Source organism: Hippocampus bargibanti, linkage group LG02, assembly GCF_051943395.1.
Source record: "Hippocampus bargibanti isolate YZ-2025 linkage group LG02, ASM5194339v1, whole genome shotgun sequence".
NCBI classification, from domain to species: domain Eukaryota; kingdom Metazoa; phylum Chordata; class Actinopteri; order Syngnathiformes; family Syngnathidae; genus Hippocampus; species Hippocampus bargibanti.
This window is the reverse complement of record NC_142735.1, coordinates 31,852,200-31,872,232: the sequence shown is the minus strand read 5'-3', so window position 1 is coordinate 31,872,232 and position 20,033 is coordinate 31,852,200. Positions and strand designations below refer to the sequence as shown.

The window sequence follows — 20,033 nt, the reverse complement described above, 5'->3', positions numbered from 1 at the left end:
GAGAGAGAGAGAGAGAGAGAGAGAGAGGGAGAGAGAAATAGAGATAGAGATAAATAGAGATAGAGATAGAGAGAGAGAGATAGAGAGAGATAGGGAGATAGATTTAGAGATAGGGAAAGAGAGAGATAGAGAAAGAGAGAGATAGAGAGAGAAAAGAGAGAGAGAGAGAGAGAGAGAGAGAGAGACAGAGAGAGAGAGAGAGAGAGAGAGAGGGATAGAGATAGAGAGAGAGATAGAAATAGAGATAGAGATAGAGATAGAGAGAGAGAGAGAGAGAGAGAGAGAGAGAGAGAGAGAGAGAGAGAGAGAGAGAGAGAGAGAGAGAGAGATTTAGAGGTAGAGGTAGAGATAGAGAGAGGTAGAGAGATAGAGAGGGTAGATGTAGAGGTCGAGATAGAGAGATAGATTTAGAGATAGAGAAAGGGAGAGATAGAGAAAGAGAGAGAGAGATAGGGATAGAGATAGAGATAGAGAGAGAGAGATAGAGATAGAGAGAGAGAGAGAGAGAGAGAGAGAGAGAGAGAGAGAGAGAGAGAGAGAGAGAGAGAGAGAGAGAGAGAGAGAGAGAGAGAGAGAGAGAGAGAGAGAGAGAGATAGAAAGAGATAGAAAGAGAGAGAGAGAAGAGAATAGAACCAGGATGTTGAGCTGTGCCTCACGGAGGGAGGTTTTGAATTTGGGACAGAGTAGACAAAGAATCAGACAATCATAGACAGATCGAAGGTGGCCAGCGACAGATTAGATAGACAGCGCTTGTGTCCCATGCAATCAGATGTTCAGAAGCTGGTAGGGGGGGGGGGTCTTAGGTTGCTGACCTATGAGCCCAACAAGGGTCCTTGTAAACTAAATAAGAAATAAAATCTGGACATTAGGGATATATAAATGGGGCTGATACGACCAGTCATAATTTAGTTCGCTGACGAAGCCTCTTGGATAGGAGACGAAATGTCCGAAACCTTCAAACTTGTACAGATGACAGCTGAAGAAACCTTCTCATCGATGGACCACTCTTGTATGACTGAGAGCTTACACAAACGTAAATAAGAAATAATATGGCAACACAAAGTCATTCATACGTTCTGTACCCTCTTTGTGACATGAAGCAGTTCTATATGAAAGAGGAGAGGATCAAAGCGTCCTTTTCAGCAGTGGATCAGGGACGTCATGGTGTAATGTGCACGTCTGCTACAAGCTACATATTGAAAACAAACACGTAGCTGTGGTATCCATTGACGAAAAGAGATTGGCTCACAACCCCACATAAATCCGTTTCAATTCCAAGCTTCGACATTATAGAAAGAACTTGAAATAATTAGATCTTGTTTCACTGGTTTTCCTCATTTTATTGTAATTGCGTTTCTGTACCAAATTAGACTTACGGTCCGTGAAAGACTCTGCATTTAATTTTCAAAGTCCTGGACAACAACCTGAGGTCATTGGAGTTATTGTCAGGCTTTTCCTTCAGTGAATCGTTTTACTTCATCTTGATGCAAATGATCTAAGGGGAGCCATTTTTGCCTTTACTGACAGTTCACATTAATCCTGCCCGTTCAACTTGACCCCACATTGTAAGCCCCCTTTGGTGTCAATGTGACGCGTGTGGGAGTGCAAAGGGGGGGTGCATCCACTTGGAACCATGACAGGAACAAGGGAATGGGTCGTAATGAACATTCCGTCCAAGTGCTGGATGACGAGACAGGTGGCTCGTTTCAAAGCCGAAAAATAAGGACGGCAACATGACCACAGGATGGGGTGAATTCAAGAAAGTCAAAGCAGGAAGTGCCCAATATGAGCAATTTGTGTTAGCATTAGCACCATTGGCTGATTTTGAAAACACAGTGATACATGAAATTCGCGAGAAAATAACCTTGGCATACAAATTAGTTTTCGGCAAATGAACCAAGCCACACAAAGCGCCACGGTGGCTGGCGGAGTACTTTTCCACACCCCCTTTCTTTGAGTGCAGTGTGGTTTGTTATCGAGTGGAGTACTTTTGCTATTATGGGAGCGAAAAAGACCCCACCACAGGCTAGTGTTAAGCCAAAGAGGACACAAAAGAAAATGACGGTCGAGCAGAAGGAGATCATCGAAAAACAAGGCCCTCCAAAGCCCCACAACCATGGGGAAACGTAAGAATTGTGATCTCGGAATGAAGTACAAGGCAATAGTGGCTGTCGAGGTGAATCCAACAAGGACCAAAATCTCCATCGCGAAAGAGTTCGACGTGCCGCAGAATACTTCATCAACATAAGTAATGTAAACGTTGCAGTTTTCCATACATGTATTTAATTGTGTTGTATTCAGATATCTTTATCGCTTGCAACAATCACTGTTTTTCATGTTTGTAAATGCTAGCGTTCGTGGTTTCGTGTGTATAGAACAACGTGAGGATTTTTCATTGGTTGCATTTCTGAAAGAAAATAGTCATTAAAAAGTGTAAAGACGTTTTTATTTTATGCATAAGTTTATTTTTCACTCCACTACCGTACAAAAAGCATGCTAGAAACGCAATCCACGAACTCAATGATAACATTACATGCAATATCAAAGAGCCCTCATTCACATATTGCCCCCCTCCCGCTTTTAATGCAGTTCGGCGCAGGACGGATATATCGATAGTACAGTTATATCGACATTTTTTCTGACTCCCGAGAATATCGATATAACGAGACTTTACTGTAATAATAATAATAATAATAATAATAATAATAATAATATGGCAACAAAAAGACACGGACAGTAATTCAATCTTCTCTGCACCGTCTTTGTTGTATGGAGCAGTTCTAGATAAAAGAGTAGAGGATCAAAGTGTCCTTTTCACCAATGGATCAGGGACGTCATGGTGCAATGTGCACGTCTGCGACAAGCCTAACGTTGAAAGTAAAACACAAAGCTGTAGCATCCATTGACGAAAAAGATTATCTCACATGTCCTGTCCCACATAAATCCGCTTCAATTCCAAGCCGCGACAGTTCCACATACGCATCGGCACTCTGCGCTGATGCTCCTTTCTTCTGATCGCGGGCTTCTCAGCGCAAAAAAAAGTACAATTGTCCGGAGCTGTCCAGCCATGACAGTCAAATGGCACAGACATTCCTCCCAATCAAATTTCCCGAGAGTTGTCCAACAATGACCGTCAAATGGCCTATGAATGAATTTGTCGTCATTGTATATCTGGCATTTCCTCCAAAACTATATTTCACAAGAACAGACGATTGAATATTCAATTCTGTTCCATTTAATTGATTTTCAATCTTTTTAAATCAAAACCTGAAAAAAAAAGTTTTTTTGTGCTCCATGTTTGACTGCCGACTTCTTGCTGATGTTCACTTTAAGACTTTACGAACATTCGAGTGACGAAAATACAAACATTTTTGTTAACATATATGTAGTATTGGAGAAATTTAAATTTTACAGCAGCAAAGTTATGCAAGGAAGGGGAAAGGAAAGAAAGAAGTAGAAAAACCACATACAGAACCTATATTTTATTCAATGTTTATTTTTCAGTACAAACCAATACAGGTTACTTGTACAAGCCTTAAATATGCTTATATAAGCCTTAAAGATAATTTTATAAGCCTTCAACAATCTATTAGCTAGCAATCTATCTTTTCTATCATGAACGCTGGCGCGTGTGGCTACCGCTGCTCACCCACAAAAAAACACTTATCCTGTGACTGTAAAGTGTCTGTGAGAGTTTTGAAAGATGCTTATAAATAAAATGTATTATTATTGTTGTCATTATTATTATTAATTGGCTAGCTATCTATTAGCTCGCTAGCTATCTAGCTAGTTTTCTATCTACAGTATTTGAGTGACTTCCGGGTTGAGTGAACGCTGGCGCGTGTGGCTACCGCTGCTCACCCACAGAAAAAAATTATGCTGTGCCTGTAAAGTGTCTGTGAGAGTTTTGAAAGGCGCTTATAAATCAAATGTATTATTATTATTATTATTATTATTATTATTATTATTATTATTATTATTATTATTATTTGGTATTCGTGAATGCACAGCCTTTCATTCACATCCAGAGCCAGTTATTATAATTCACGTAGAGTGCACCCCCCATAAAGGGCAACAAGTTGTGTCCATAATTTGTCAAATGGCTTCAAATGACTTCTACTGAGTGTATTTTACAAAGATTCCACCGTATACACCTATATTTTACGTTTTAAGACTTGCGCCGAATATTCCGAAAGTCTTGTTTTTGAGTTGGTGACGAGTCACTGAAGGAACGCCCCTGACCGAAAAAAGGACACATTGTAGCAGTCCTTCCATCACGTCAATGCATTTTGCTGTGCTTGTTTGGTCTGAAAACGTTGTGTTGCACCAAAAAGAGCCAGAAGAGGGTGACCAAGCTCCATATAAGGAATTTATCAGGCTGTGGAAACGGACTGATTAATTCCTCACAGGAGGTTGGTCGCCATGTTCTGCCTCTTTTTTGGTGATACCTTTCCCTACTATTTGAATCATATTCATAACTGGATGTATAACAAGAAAGCATATTCTCCGAATCTGAAGCCATTGTTTTGATTCTCCAGCAATGCAAGACGTCTTGGCGTGATGTCACGAACTGGGGGCGGGACTTTCTGAAAATGCCCAATTCGCAGCTCAATTTTTTGCAGAATTTGGACACTTTAAGTCATTTTTATTGGTGTTTTGCATTTGAATAAAAATATCATACTGTTTGTTTTGGGTATTTTAGATGCTATAAAATGTTTTTCTGATGTCAGTTGGGAAACAAAAATGTGATGTTGGTTGTCCTTTAAATAATGGCTCAGTCCAGACAGAACTCGGTGTCAAACCAGCGCCACCTTCTGTTGGAAAACAACAACAACAACAAGCCCCCAAGGCTTTTGTCTTCCTGCATGACTTATAGCGTTATTGTCCCTGCGCTGCATATTAATGACCTCGATGCTAATGGCCTTAGCGCGGCGGAGGTCGCGGCAAGCTCCTCCTCTGAATGCTAATCCATCAGGTCATTTGCATATGCTTCAGTGTCAAATTCGCCCCGTAAATCGTCGCAGAGAAAGAGAGACACAACGGCGTCACATCAAAGCCCCGTTTAGGATTTTCGCGGGTCGTGGAGGGGTCACGAGGGGTTGTGGCGGTCTGAAACGACAGTAATGGCATAGCCGCAGCGGAGGTGGCGTGCGGCGGTCCGTCCGGCAGGTAATAAGTATGAAGCGAGACGGTAATAAGGCCACGATGAAAACACGGCCGCAGTCATCGCAGGGCCGCTAACGCTTAAGTCGTCAGGGCAGGGGGGGTCAATCCTGACAGCATAGCCACACTTTGGCTTTTTTCTCCCTTTCATTTTCCATATTAGCTTTAGCAATCGCTGCTTACGAGGACTGAATATATCTCACTCCTCAAATGTCAACAAAGAGTCTGTGTAAGCTCTCAGTCGTACAGGAGTGGTCCATCGATGATAAGGTTTCTTCAGCCGTCATCTGTACTTCTTTGAAGGTGTCGGACGGTTTGTTTCTTATCCAAGAGGCTTCGTCAGCGGGAAAAAAAATGCTGGTAATTTTGGCCCTATATATATATTCCTACTGTCCAGACGTGGTGGTGCCGGACTCTGCTATGATAGGTCCCTGCTCTCAGGTTGGGGGAAGCAGAGGACTATTCCCTGAGGCTACACTGGTTACCTCTATTGTCCTGCCTGAGTATGGGGTCTACGACTGGCCTGATTGCCCCATTTGAGCTCGTATCACCTCATCAGCATAACTAAGCCGATGTTGCCTAAGAAGACTGTTGTACGAACGATCCAAATTAAACCTCACCCCACCATGGTGATTTAGTGAAGGGTTTTGCTGTATTATGAAAACAGCTTCTTTTACTCCCCTTTCAAACCATCTATTTTGTTTCGCTAAGATTTTAACCTCACTGTCGTCAAATGTATGGTTGCTAGCTTTTAGGTGCATATGTACCGCAGATTGAGGCTCACTAGTATTATCCCAAAGTGGTTCGTTTTTTTTAAACTGTTGTTTTGTTTATTTGTTACTTTTTGGTGGTTGTTCAAAAAAAAAATCTGTAAAATTCAGATGATGGAAACCTTTCGGCAAAACTTTGGAAGAGGACGGACGGCGTCCTCTAGGGAGCCAAAGTGAGTTTCCTCCAAATGTCAAGTCCTTGAGAGTGAGCGGCTGCTATAATAATAATAATAATAATAATAATAATAATAATAATAATAATAATAATAATAATAATAATAATAATAATAATAATAATACATTTCATTTATAAGCGACTTTCAAAACTCTTACGGTCACTTTTCAGTCACAGGATAAGTTTTTTCTGTGGGTGAGCACGCCACCGTTCACTCAACCAGGAAGTAACTCAAATAGAGAGAAAGCTAGCTAGCTAATAGACACAATAATAATAATAATAATAATAATAATAATAATAATAATAATAATAATAATAATAATAATAATAATAATAATAATTTTATTTATAAGCACCTTTCAAAAACAATATACAGGTTAAAGGACCAGCCTTAAAGGACAACCGACGTCACTTTTTTGTTTTTTAACTGACATCAGAAAAACTTTTTATAGCATCTAAAATAGCCAAAACACGCAGTATGATATTGTTATTCAAATGCAAAACACCAATAAAAATGACTTAAAGTGTCCAAAATCTGCAAACAAATTGAGCTGCGAATTGGGCATTTTCAGAAAGTCCCGCCCCCAGTTGGTGACGTCACGCCAATACGTCTTGCATTGCTTGTGAATCAAAACAATGGCTTCAGATTCGGAGAATATGCTTTCTTGTTACACATCCAGTTATGAATATGATTCAAATACTTCTGAAGAGGAAAGCATACATGTTTGCAATCGATTAAAGAATTTCTTTGTGCCATTTTGAGGCAACATTGGGGGAAAATCTCTCACCCAAAAAAAGAGGCACAAAATGGCGACATCGTGTGGCCACCTCCGTTTACACAGGCTGATAAATTCCTTATATGGCGCTCGGACGCCCTCTTCTGGCCTTCTGGTGGCCTTTGGGTGCAACACGAGGTCCCCAGATGATGGAAGGACCACTAGAATGCCTCTTTTTTACGGTCCTTTAGGGACGTCACGTACGTCGTCATCAACTCTTTGTAAAATACGCTCAGTAGAAGTCATTTAAAGCCATTTTACAAATTATGGAGACGCGTCTGGAGACGTCGGTTGTCCTTTAAACATACTTATATAAACCTATATAAACCCTATAAATACATATATAATCTTTTAACATGAATTCCATACAAAATATAATAATAATAATAATAATAATAATAATAATAATAATAATAATAATAATAATAATAATAATAATAATAACACATTTCTCTAATTAGCTATCTATTAGCTATCTAGCTGGGTCGCTAGCTGTCTAGCTAGCTATCGTTTAGCTATGTAGCTGGCTAGGTAGCTATCTATTCGCGACTTTATCCTGTAATAATAATACATTTTATTTATAAGCACCTTTCAAAACTCTCAAAGTCACTTTTCAGTCACATGATAAATCTTTCTGTGGGTGAGCAGCGGCAGCCACACGCGCCAGCGTTCACTCAACCCAGAAGTAACTCAAATACATAGAAAGCTAGCTAGCTAATATATAGCCAATAGATAGCCAGCTAGACAACTAGCTATATAACTAATAAACAGCCAGCCAGATAGCTAGCTAGCCAGCCAGTTAGCAAATAGATAGCTAATAGAAAGCTGATAGATACCAAATTGATAGCCAGCTAAATGAACCCTAGCATATGAAAAACACAAACTTATCAAGGAACATTAGTATTTGTTCAAGCGCTATATAAACCAATATGTATTTAGTATTTTGGACAGCCGCCCTCATTTCAAGCTCATATCAACTCAAGACTGATAAAATTTAGGAATAAAATTGTTTATTCTGATAAAAGAAGAGTCTAAGGTTTCTTACCCTTAATTGAATGTTTATGTAGTCCTAAAACTCAATATTCTGTGGGCAATTTGAGTAAAAATGACAAAAACCATGGCACCATATAACCATGCAGTGGGCACATTTTGGGCAGTGAATGAGTTCATAGTATTAAAATGCATCAATGTATGCCGACATGAGTTAATTATCTATCAGGGAACGGTGGCGAGGGGCTGATGTGACCTGAGTTGACTTTCATACAAGGTGTCATTGCGCTAACGTCGGTTAGTCTTGATGGTTGAAGATGCTCCAAAGAGTAGCATGTTTTGTTTCACCGCTCTGCTGGAAATGAGAGAGGGGTCTTCCCTCGGGTCATAAATTGGGTGGAAGAAAAGGGCTGAACCAACTTTTTGGGTTGATCATTTAAAAAAATAAGTTTTCAAGATACAGTTACAGTACGCTTCAGCTCATGAACTTTTTGCCTTACGAACATTAAATTCGCGAGAATATAATCTTGGCATACCAACTAGCTTTTGGCAAGCGAACCAAACCACGCGGCGCCACGGTGGCTGGCGGACCAGTTTCTTTGAGTGCAGAAATGGTTTGTTATCGAGTGGAGTACTGTTGCTATTATGGGAGCGAAAAAGGCCCCTAGTTTTAAGATGAAGAGGACACGAAACAAAATGACGGTCAAGGATAAGAAGGAGATCATCGAAAAACACCAACGAGGTGAGCGTTTGTGTGACTTAGCGTCCCAGTACCAGTACGCTAATAATAATAATCCATTTCATTTCTAAGCGCCTTTCAAAACTCTCATGCTCACAGGATCAGTTTTTCTGCGGGTGAGCAGCAACAGCCACATAGATAGAAAGTTAGCTCGCTAGCTAGCTAATAATAATACATTTAATTTCAGGCGCCTTTCAAAACACCCATCGACACTTTACAATAAAAACAATAAAACAAAGCACATAACAATAACACCATAAGTAAAATGATAAATAAGAAAATAGCAGATTGAACTGGACATTAAAAGCAATTTTAAACAGATGGGTTTTGAGGTGGGACTTGAAAATAGGGAGGGAGTCAATATTACGGATGTTGGGTGGAAGTGAATTCCAGAGTTTAGGAGCAGAGTGGCTGAAAGCTCTGCATCCTATCGTGTATATATGTAATAGATAGATAGCTAGTTAGCTAGTTAGATAGTGAATAAATAGCAAATAGATAGCTAGATAGATAGCCAGCTAGCTAGTTAGATAGCGAATATAAATCAATACGTATGTATTGTATTTTGTAAAGCCGCCCCCATTTCAAGCTCAGATAACTCCAGACCAATATTACTTAACTCATTCACTGCCATTCACAAATTTATTCGGGAATTGAAAATATGATGCTAAATCGACCATTGCTACCATCCATTGACAACTACGATCACAAAAGTCAATAAAACGACTTTATTCCACAGTACAGTTTAGTTCTTTTATTACAATACGATACCACATTTATTATACATAAAATTAGGTAGATTTGGTGTTGTTTTAAGGGTTATTTAGTAGAAAATTCTGTTTTATGGGGACCTAGGAACGGATTATTTTCATTTTAGTGGTTTCTTATGGGGAATAAATGTTTGAAAGGCGATTTTTTTCGCCTTACACACACTTTCTGGGAACCAATTACATTCGTAAACTGACGCATCACTGTATTAGGTGCGAAATAATTCAAGGAAGGTTTGATTTGACAGATGTTTCCTCACACGTTACATCCAAAAATCAACAAAATCCGACTTCAACGCAGTGAGGACGGAGGAGAGAAATCATTGGCACCGCCCTACTCTCGAAGACTTGCACACTGCAAGAATCAGGACAAGAGTGCCGAAAATCTTATTGGACCCTTCACACCCCGCCCACCACCTTTTCCAGGGACTTCCCTCAGAGCACCAAATTCAAAAGACAACGAAACAGCTTCTTCCCCCGTCGCCATTAACTCTGCTCAGTAACCCAAATTCTCAGTGTGTAGTGCCACAATTTTGCACCCCCCCCCCCCCACAGCATCCGTTTATTGTCATGGTAACTCCAGGTTTGTACTGCTTGATACTTTGCACATTGGTAGATTAGATTAGATTAGATTAGATTAGATTAGATTAGATTAGATTAGATTAGATTTATATTTACATACATGATTGGCCAATAAAGTCAATTCAAATTCTGATTCTGATTCCGAAAACATCCACAGCAAGCTCAGGGAACACTCCCGAAGTCAACGTCAAAATCAAAAATGGGGGGCCAGATATTGACCGTCACATCATTTTATGTGACGCGCAAAAACAAATCAAGCATGTCAATTTGCATGATGCTTGCTAAAGTCCGAACTCAAGCTTCAATTGTCATATGCAATCCATAATAGCATACTGAAGCCTGATTGTAATAATGTGAACAATGTGGGAACAAGCCATTCCTCTTGACTTCTGATTTCAAAAGGAGCTATCCATCAATTCTTTGTGCGCCGCAAATGTATTATATGGAGGTGATTAAACATTTATATGCTTTCACAACATTTGCAGTCATAACGGCCACCCAAGTAAAGCAAAAACTACAGACATGTATATACATAGATAGCTGGATAGCTAGCTAGCTAGCCAGACAATCCAATGTCTGGGATCCTAAACATGATTTGATTGTTTCAAAACTGACGAGGACTTTCACAACGACTGATATGCTTGTGACGATTGTCACATTACCTGTCCATGTGTTGCTGCATCCTTCCAATGGCCAACATGGTTCCAGTATTGTAATTTTGTACCAAAAAAAGATGTAAAAGGGAAATAAAATGCATGTATATACGTCTCAGTGTTCAATTGAGCAAAAACAGATGTCACGCCGCCATTTGAGCTTGGAAAAACATTGGCAATCTATGAACTGAGGGAAGTTCACTTTAGAGAGGCCTTTTTTAGGGGAAGTATTTATTTGTCAGCTCACAACCAAGCCTTTAATAATAAAATAATAATACATTTCATTTCTAAGCGCCTTTCAAAACTCTCAAGGTCACTTTACAGTCACAGGATAAGTTCTCCTGTGAGTGAGCAGCGGCAGCCACACATGCGAGCGTTCACTCAACCCGGAATAACTCAAATAGATAGAAAGCTAATATATAGCTCATATCTAGCTATATGTAGCTAATAGATAGCCTGCTAGACAGCTAAAGAGCTAGCTAGATAGCTAATAGATAGCTAGCTCAATAGCTAACGAGCCAGCTAGATAGCTAATAGATAGCAAATAAAGTGTTAGCTCGGTAGCCAGCTAAATTGCTGGATAGCTAGCTAGATAGCTAATGAGATAGAAATATAGCTTAATAGCTCGATAGATAAAAGCACCCCACCTGGCAAACAAAGTTACATTTTAAAACTTTTCCCATACATAAGGCATTATGAGGTGAATGGTCAGCCTTTGAAAAAAAATCTTTTCGTTTTGGGGCGCCTAATAGTGCAGAAAATACGGTCATTTCAGAGTTTTCATTCAAGATTTTTCTTTACCCCTTTTTGACGATAAATTGGTTTGTTTTCATTTTTGGGTGTATTTTTTTAACATCCATTTGACAGGTGTCAATCTTTTTTTTTAAATCAGCATTATTATCTTTGTAAAGGCAGCACTTAACACACATCTCATGAGATTTGTCCACACACAAAAGCATGTTTTATGGCGTATGCCAATGCGAGATTGGTGCGGGGGTCTGGCGGGGGAAGGGGGGGAGGCTGGTTGGCGGGAGGCTCGGTCAGAGCGCTTCGGCGATAGGTATGAATAATGCATCACGCGGCTACAACGCGCTGCCTCGCTCGGCTTGAAGTTCCTCTTAAGGGAAAAGAGAAACGAAAAAAGTGGCCATCTGCAAGCTGCTTGCTTGCTTGGTTTTAAAATTGAGTTTACAAGAAAAAAAATCCACACAAATATCCATGGACTAGAACAAAATTATTGAATGTCATCCCGAATGAAGCCAGACAAGCTAAATGTTGTCATTGTTTTTCTTTCAGCAGCAAACACACAAACTTTGTCTCCACAATTGATGTACAGTAATACCTCGGTTTACGAACGCTTTAGCTAACGAACTTTTCGCTTTATGAATATTACATTTGCGAGCATATAATCTTTGTATAGAAACTAGTTTTCGAAAGACGAACCAAACCACACAGCGCCACTGTGGCTGGTGGAGAAAATGACGGTCGAGTAGAAGAAGGAGATCATCGAAAAACACCGAGGTGTGCGTTTGTGTGACTTAGCGTCCCAGTACCAATATGCTACATGTGGCTGAGGATGCTTCTGTGTTGTCTAAGTAACGGTCTCAGGCAATAGAAGAGGTTGAAAAACTTTTGTTGATTTGGATTAACCAAAAGCAGCTAGCAGGGGACAGTGTGAGTGAGGGTATCGCCCAGAAAGCACGGCAACTTCACTTGGATATCATCAAGAGGCAACTACATCAATAACCATCACAAAGAGGCAACTACATCAATAATTCCATCACAAAGGTGCAAATAAAACCACCACGATGGGTTGCAGAGCTTTCAGCCGCTCTGCTCCCAAACTCTGGAATTCTCTTCCACCCAACATCCGCAATATTGACTCCCTCCCTATTTTCAAGGCTCACCTCAAAACCCACTTGTTTAAAATTGCTTTCAATGTTTAGTTCTATCTGCTATTTTATTATGTATCATTTTACTTATGGTTTTATTGTTATGTGCTTTGTTTTATTGTTTTTATTGTAAAGTGTCCTTGGGTGTTTTGAAAGGCGCTTGAAATAAAATGTATTATTATTATTATTATTATTATTATTATTATTATTATTATTATTATTAAAACCACTTTATTATACAGTACTGTTTATTTCTTTAATTACAACACAATAGCACATTTGTTATACATAAAATAAGGTCTACTTTGAGTAGTTTTAAAGGACAACCGACACCATTTTTTTGTTTCCTAACTGACATCAGAAAAACATTTTATAGCATCGAAAATACCCAAAACACGCAGGTTACTTTGAGTCAAATGCAAAACACCAATAAAAATGAGTTAAAGTGTCCCAAAACTACTTCAAAATGACCCCGGAAATGGTGAGTTTCAGAAGGTCCCCCCCTTGTTCGTGACGTCACGCACAGACGTCTTGCCTTGCTCTAGAATCAAAACAATGGTTTCAAATTCGGAGAAGATGCTTTCTTGTTGCTCATCCAATTATGAATATGATTCAAATAGTTCTGAAGAGGAAAGCATAAATGTCTGCATCGATTAAAGAAGTCATTTTGTATCAATTCGAGTCGTCAGGACTGCAATCCCAGAAAATGCACAAGATGGCACCCAAGCTCCGTTGGAAATGGGCTGATTTGTCTGCTGGGAATTTGTGTCAACTAGTATCAAATAGTAGTCTTGGTGCAACACACAATGATTCACCATCGCGTTATTTATGTGTTTTCCTTCTAATTTCCCCATCAACACGAAGTTTTCAGACCAAACAAAGTCCCCAAAATGCAGTGTGTGTCGCTTTCTCGGTCAGGGGCGTTCCAGACGTGACGTCACGGTATGTATCGTCATCAACTCGAAAACAAGACTTACTGAATGTTCAGTCTTAAAACGTAAAATATACAGTAAAGTCTCGTTATATCGATATTCAAGGGAGTCCGAAAAAATATCGATATAACCGGGACTATCGATATATCCGACCCTGTTTGCATGTAATTTTCTCCGTGCGTGCATAGAAATAGTATCGATATAACTGGGACTATCGATATATCCGATATCGATATAACGAGACTTTACTGTAGTTATATGCCGTGGAATCTTTGTAAAATACGCTCAGTAGAAGTCATTTGAAGTGATTTTACAAATTATGGACACAACTTGTCCGGAGGCGTCGATTGATCTTGAAGGCTTATTCAGAAGAAAATTATGTTTTATGTGGACGTGGAAACGGATTATTCTCATTTTTAATGGTTTCCTATGGGAAATTAATGTTTGGAAGACACACTTTTTGCCTTACCCACACTTTCTGGGAACCAATTAAGTTCGTAAGCCAAGGTATCACTGTACGTTCATTCTTCATTGGATGCGTAAAAAATAAAGCAGGAAAATGTATTGATGAACTCTGCTGAAGGCACCACCGGTCATGACGGAAAGCTGCGTGAAAGGAGTTGTCCTACATGCAGGGCTAGTATTTAGTTTCAAAGAAGCTCAATATGCATGAAATGTGCACTTTTCTATGTAAATACATGCAAATGAAAAAGCTGCATGGAGAAAATGTGTCTCTTAATTGAACAATGTGCTCAAAAAAATATTCTTTCACATTTGAATGGAGTCTTAACTCATTCACTGCCGAACAATGTGCAAAAATGTGTCCACTCCAGTGCCAGGGTTTTGTCGTCATTTGAATTCCAGGATATTTGGAAAACTTGTATATATTTATATATCGTACAGCTAACATCCTCTAAATTGAAGCCATTTACAATGGTGTTGCTTCATTTTCTCTCTCTCTCTTTCTCTCTTTCTCTCACTCCCTGCGTCTATCTCCCCCTCTCTATCTCTCTACTCTCTATATATACAGGTAACATCCGAGTTACGATCGGCGCAATTTACGACCACCCGAACTTACGACCACGGCCGCCAGACCCCCACTTTTTTTTTATTCTACGCCTGGCACCACAACGCGCAAGCAGCCGGCAACGCGTACTACAATTTTGGCCAGCAAGCATGTCACACATTCGCACTGTCACGGTTTGCAAGGTGGTGATGGCAGTTGTGGATCCCAAAAAGCAGGCAGGAGGGAGCAGCAGGTTGGATTTGAGAAATTGTATTAAAATAAAGTGAACAGGAACAAAATCTAAAACATCAAAGTCATTCAAACAGAAAAATACAAAGTATCAAATAAAAACCAAGAGTAAAAGTCTTCCAAGCTGAAACAAACACATACACAGCATACAATGCATACACAATGCACAACTCATACAATTGCATACAATGCATACAATGACCCGACGCCGAATGGTCGTGCCGGGAGTCCTTTTGACTGCCACTGATTGGAACGACCAGCACCTGCGAGGCTGCAGGCAGGGGTGACGTCGCTAACCCGTTGGTCGCCAATCCGAACGTGGCAGTCTGCCACTGATCGGGACGACCAGCACCTGTGCAGGTGCAGGCGGGGCTCACAGCGCCACCCGTTGGTCGCCAACCACATCAAGACACGCACAGCAATTTACTTCCTGACTACACTCAATACAGTAGTTATACAGTGCAGATACAATCTTCTGAAGTACTTTCCACTGCTTTTTTCCTTCTACGTCGTCCATCCGAGTCCGAGCGTGTGTGTCGGGCAACTTCTTCTGGCCGTAAACAGGGAGAGCGATTTTTCAAAAGCTGTATTCTTTACATATAAGTGTTTTCTTTAACCCACTATATACAATCTAGATATGACATATAAATCAATAATATGAAATCTAAAATGATAAAAACAACACTAAAAGGTAAGTATAACATTTATAAATGAACTGTACAGTAAACAGTTTTGTATACATTGCAGGTACAGTTATACAGTAATAAAAATTGATAATACGAAATATGAAATGATAAAAATGACACTATAAGTTATAAGAATTTTAAATAAAGTATAAACAGTTTGGCATATAATAGTATTCAATAGATAACGTTGCTTAAAAACAACAGATCGACATCATATACTATCCTGTCGTGTAAACGTTACGTCGGCCATTTTGTATGGATTTCGACTTACAACCATTCCACTTATGACGGTTTTGTCGGTTAACTCGGATGTTACCTGTATTTGAAGACTTTTTTTCCTTCGTTGAAGGTGCGCCTGGAATTTGAATGACAATAACAACAACCCTGGCACTGGAGTGGACATATTTTTCGCACACCATTTGGCAGTGAATGAGTTAAGATGCTTCAAAAGCGACCTTTCACCCAATTCAGGTGTGCAGTACAATCCTTGAATTGACTACGCCCGCTCATCACCTCCCTTCCTTCCCATGGCATACTAACTACTTATCGGGATACACACGGAGCGCAACAATGAGTCGTTCGTGAACGAGTCCGTTCTCCAAACAAGGAAATGGGAGCGGACTTTTTTTGTCTCTATTCCCCGCCCCCAGTCTTGGTTAAAGCTGCACGTGATTGGTCAAGAACGCAGCAGTGAGGTGGGGGGTTTACAGAAACACAGAGCTGCAAACATTAAATAGATAGGCAGACGACAGAGAGAGAGAGAGAGAGAGAGAGAGAGAGAGAGAGAGAGAGAGAGAGAGAGAGAGAGAGAGAGAGAGAGAGAGAGAGAGAGAGAGAGAGAGAGAGAGAGAGAGAGAGAGAGAGAGAGAGAGAGAGAGAGAGAGAGAGAGAGAAAACAGATAGAAAACAGTGACATTTGGACTTGTTTCAACTTTATTGATAGTTCAAAGGCAGAGTGTAGACTGCAAGGTTAAAATATCCCATCATCAGGCTCCACAAATAACCCGCACAAGCCATCTGTACACTTGATGGAAAAAGCTATCAACCCAGCTAAACAGAACACAATTGATGAGGAAATAGGTAACATTATGGCAGAGAATGCATGACAACTTCACTCCTATATCGTCAAGAGGCAACCTGGAAGTTCGGCATCTATTGATGATTTCAAGGCTAGCCATGAATGGTTCGAGAACTTTAAGTGTCATACAGGGATTCATAGTGTCATTCGTCATGGTGAGGCAGCCAGTTCTGACAATAAAGCTGCCAAAGCTTACAAGCAATCATTCCTCAAGATGGTGGTGGAAGAAAAAGGCTACGTCCCTCATCAAGTTTTTAATGCTGATGAAAGCGGCCACTCCATTCCATCAAGCTATCAACGGCCATCACAAAGTTAAATAAAACGAATTTATTATACAGTACAGTTTATTTCTAGTTTCTAGTTTATTAATTATAATACCATAGCACATTTATTACACATAAAATAAGGTATCTTTTGTGTACTTTTAAGGCTTAGAAAATTAGAAAGTAGAAAATTATGTTTTATGGGGACCTGGGAACGAATTATTCTCATTTTAATGGTTTCCCATGGGAAATTAATGTTTTGCATACACACTTTTCACCATAAACTCTGTCTGGGAACCAATTAAGTTCGTAAGCCAAGGTATCACTGTATTTGAACGCATCATTTCTACCGCATCAAACTATCACCGCCGATTGCTATATTCACTTTAGAAACTCAGTCAGTCGTTTATTGTTTTTCAAAAGTCAAACGCCCTCAGAGGTATGACTGAGAAAAAAACGAATATTACTGCATACATGTGCAGAACTGAGTGTGTATCTATACTCAATAAATATTCGGGAAAATGTTTTTTTATTCACCCAATTCAAGTGCATCTGGAATTAATCTGGGAGTGGCCAGGTTGAATCGCTCCCCTTGTCAAAGTATAAACTCAACACGACTGCCTTGAAAGGTGACAATGGCCTCCCAAGTCAACTGCTAACTTGTGAATTCTTTACACACTTAAAAAAATATTCCTTTCACTCATTCGTTGCGATTCACAAATTAATTTGGGAATTGAAAATATGACAGAGCGCCATTCCCGAATTTGTACGAGTTTCTTTTTTTTTCTCCTTAGGTGCCGATGAAGAGCTGGCCAGACCTCTGGCAATGTTTTTTCCCTTCCACAAGGGGGCAGCTTTTTCCTTTTTTCTATGTTAGTGCTTTGTTCCAGCTTCAGGTGTTGTTAAAGCGCTATATCAACCAAATTGCATTATATTTTGGACAGCCACCCTCATTTTAAGCTCATATAACTCATTATCACTGGCCAAGAGATCCCACCAGTGACTGTACTTCCTCCGCAAGCTCAAAAGAGTTGGAGCCCCGACCTCCATCACGACCTCTTTCTACCACGGTACCATCGAGAGCATCCTGACCAGCTGTATCACCGTGTGGTACGGCGCCTGCACCGTGTCCTGCTGTAAGACTCTGCAGCGCATCGTGAGGAGAGCTGAGAAGATCATCGGTGTCTCTCTCCCCCCCATTCAGGACATTTACAACACCCGCCTCACCCGCAGAGCTATTTGTGGGTGAGGCGGGTGAGGCATCTGGGTGATGGGATCGCTGGCGATCCCACCACCCCTACCACAGCCTCTTCAGCCTGCTGCCATCGGGTAGGAGACCGTGGAGTCTCCGAGCCAAGACCGCAGACTCAAGGACAGTTTCTGCCACCAGGCAGTCCGGAGACTCAACTCCCTCCCAGCCCTGCCAAGCCTGCCCCTTCCCACTGCCACACTCACCGAACTCTGAGTACACGCTACATGCTGTACTATCATCCTGAACTCTATTTTTTTGTTCTTTGTCATTTTTTCTGCAAGACCTCACTTCAACCCTTTCTTGTTGTATGTCTTTGCATTACTACATTACGTCACTATATACGTCACTTCCTCACTTTCCAGACGACACTAACTCACTTTACATTCAGAAATTATCTGTTATCAATGTGTATGTATGTCTTTTTAGCCACGTTATAAGTGCCTTGCATGCCTTGCACGCTGGGTCCGAGAGGACATTAATTTCATCGGTGCAGTATGTCATGCATCTTAGCATATTTGACAATAAAGCTGACTTTGACTTGATAGACAGACCCATATTGTTTAGGAATTAACTATTTTTTTCTGATAAAAGAAGAGAGTCAAAGGTTTCTTACGCTGCATTCAATGTTGATGTAGTCCTAAAAGTCAATATTCTGTGGGTCCTGAAATTTGAGTGAAAATGACAAAAACCCTGACACATTTTGGCATATCGTCTGGCAGTGAATGAGTTAAAAATGTTTTTCCCCGAGAACTTCAGGTGAATTTTGAATCTGATCAAAAATCAGATTTGACCCAATGAAACTAGACTCTGAATTTGTGCCTTCCAATGCAAAACACAGAATGATTTCTGAGGAAAATACTAAACACACACTTTGAAAAAGATGAATAGTTTTAGCTAACTTGCTAAATGGGAAAAGTTGTACTTGCAGGTCATTTAGAATGAGATTCTATGCATATCAACGGTCACACAAATTTGTTTTCACTTAATTCAGGTGACATGGACGCACCCCAACACCCGCCCCGTAAATATGACAACATACAACACTTCTGACGCTGAATTCCTGTAGCAAACTTCAAAAAATAAGGCAAACTCCTGAACTATACGCTATATTATATCTCCAAGAAGGATACATGGAGGTGCAGCCAACTCATGAAGTAAACTAATTTGGGACTGAACGCAACACGAAGCCCCGCCGCGTCACACTTCCCGCACATCCCGCTTTGACTCGTCCATCCCCGGATCTCCACAGACCGGCCAACGGTCTCATCCGCATCACGAAGCCGCGCATGGAGCTCGCTGGCCAGGCACGCCGGCTCACTCACCTCGGTGCGCGTCTGGAGCCGCTTGTTCATCTCATAGATCCGGTACTCGGGCTGGACCATGTAGGGCGAATGTCTCCGGTAGAAGGGTCCGAAGGGGGACGAGTAGAAGGGGTCGTGGTTGGGGTTGGACATGGTCGCTCCGCTGCCTCGGTTAGGGGGCTACAGGGGGTAAGGGGAAGGGGGGAAACTGGCACGGTCTCAGCACGCAGCGGACAAGCACATGGAGGCGGGTTGCTCCTCTGCGGGGACCCCCGGCGTCAAGCGGCAGCCGCGCGGTCGAGGCTGAGCGGCACTCTGCAACTTGGCCGGACTGTTCGCGAGAGGAAGAGGGGGCGGGGGTAAGGAGGAGTACGAGGAGGAGGAGGAAGCGAGGGAAGGGGAGGGTGCAGATGTGCGTGAGTGTGCGGAGTTGGAGAAGGCGGGGAGATGGCGGTGGAGGGGGGATCGTTTCCTGCAACGAACACCCCCCCCCCTCCAAAATCAGAGATTTCCTCTTGACTTTTGCACTCCTGCAAAGTTCATGTGTGTCTTTTTTTGGGGGGGAGGGCTAAAACTTCAGGACCAGACGTTTCATGACTCACCTGCAAATGGGGGAGGCGACTGCCAAGAAATATATTGCAATGTGTGTCTGGTGCGGCACTTTTCATATTATTTTCTATGCACCCCCCAGGAAAAAAAGTATAACCATATTTCGCACCCGCTCAATTATAAATACAGTGATACATTGGCTTACGAACTTA

The 20,033-nt window shown here is 41.0% G+C and overlaps 1 protein-coding gene across 4 annotated transcripts in view; it reads right to left on the bottom strand.

The window, feature by feature from the left end:
* ldb2a (LIM domain binding 2a) overlaps positions 1–19,617 on the bottom strand; it is a 121,148-nt gene extending 101,531 nt beyond the window's left edge. For 2 of the 4 annotated variants that reach the window (XM_088991030.1, XM_088991031.1), the window contains exon 1: positions 19,294–19,615. In XM_088991030.1, coding sequence (XP_088847156.1) covers positions 19,294–19,425 — 132 coding nt within the window. In that variant the 5' untranslated portion in view covers positions 19,426–19,615. Of the gene's footprint in view, positions 1–19,293 lie in introns of all 4 variants that reach the window. The other 2 variants (XM_088991033.1, XM_088991032.1) reach the window with 2 other exon arrangements.
* Positions 19,618–20,033: the final 416 nt, after the last annotated feature.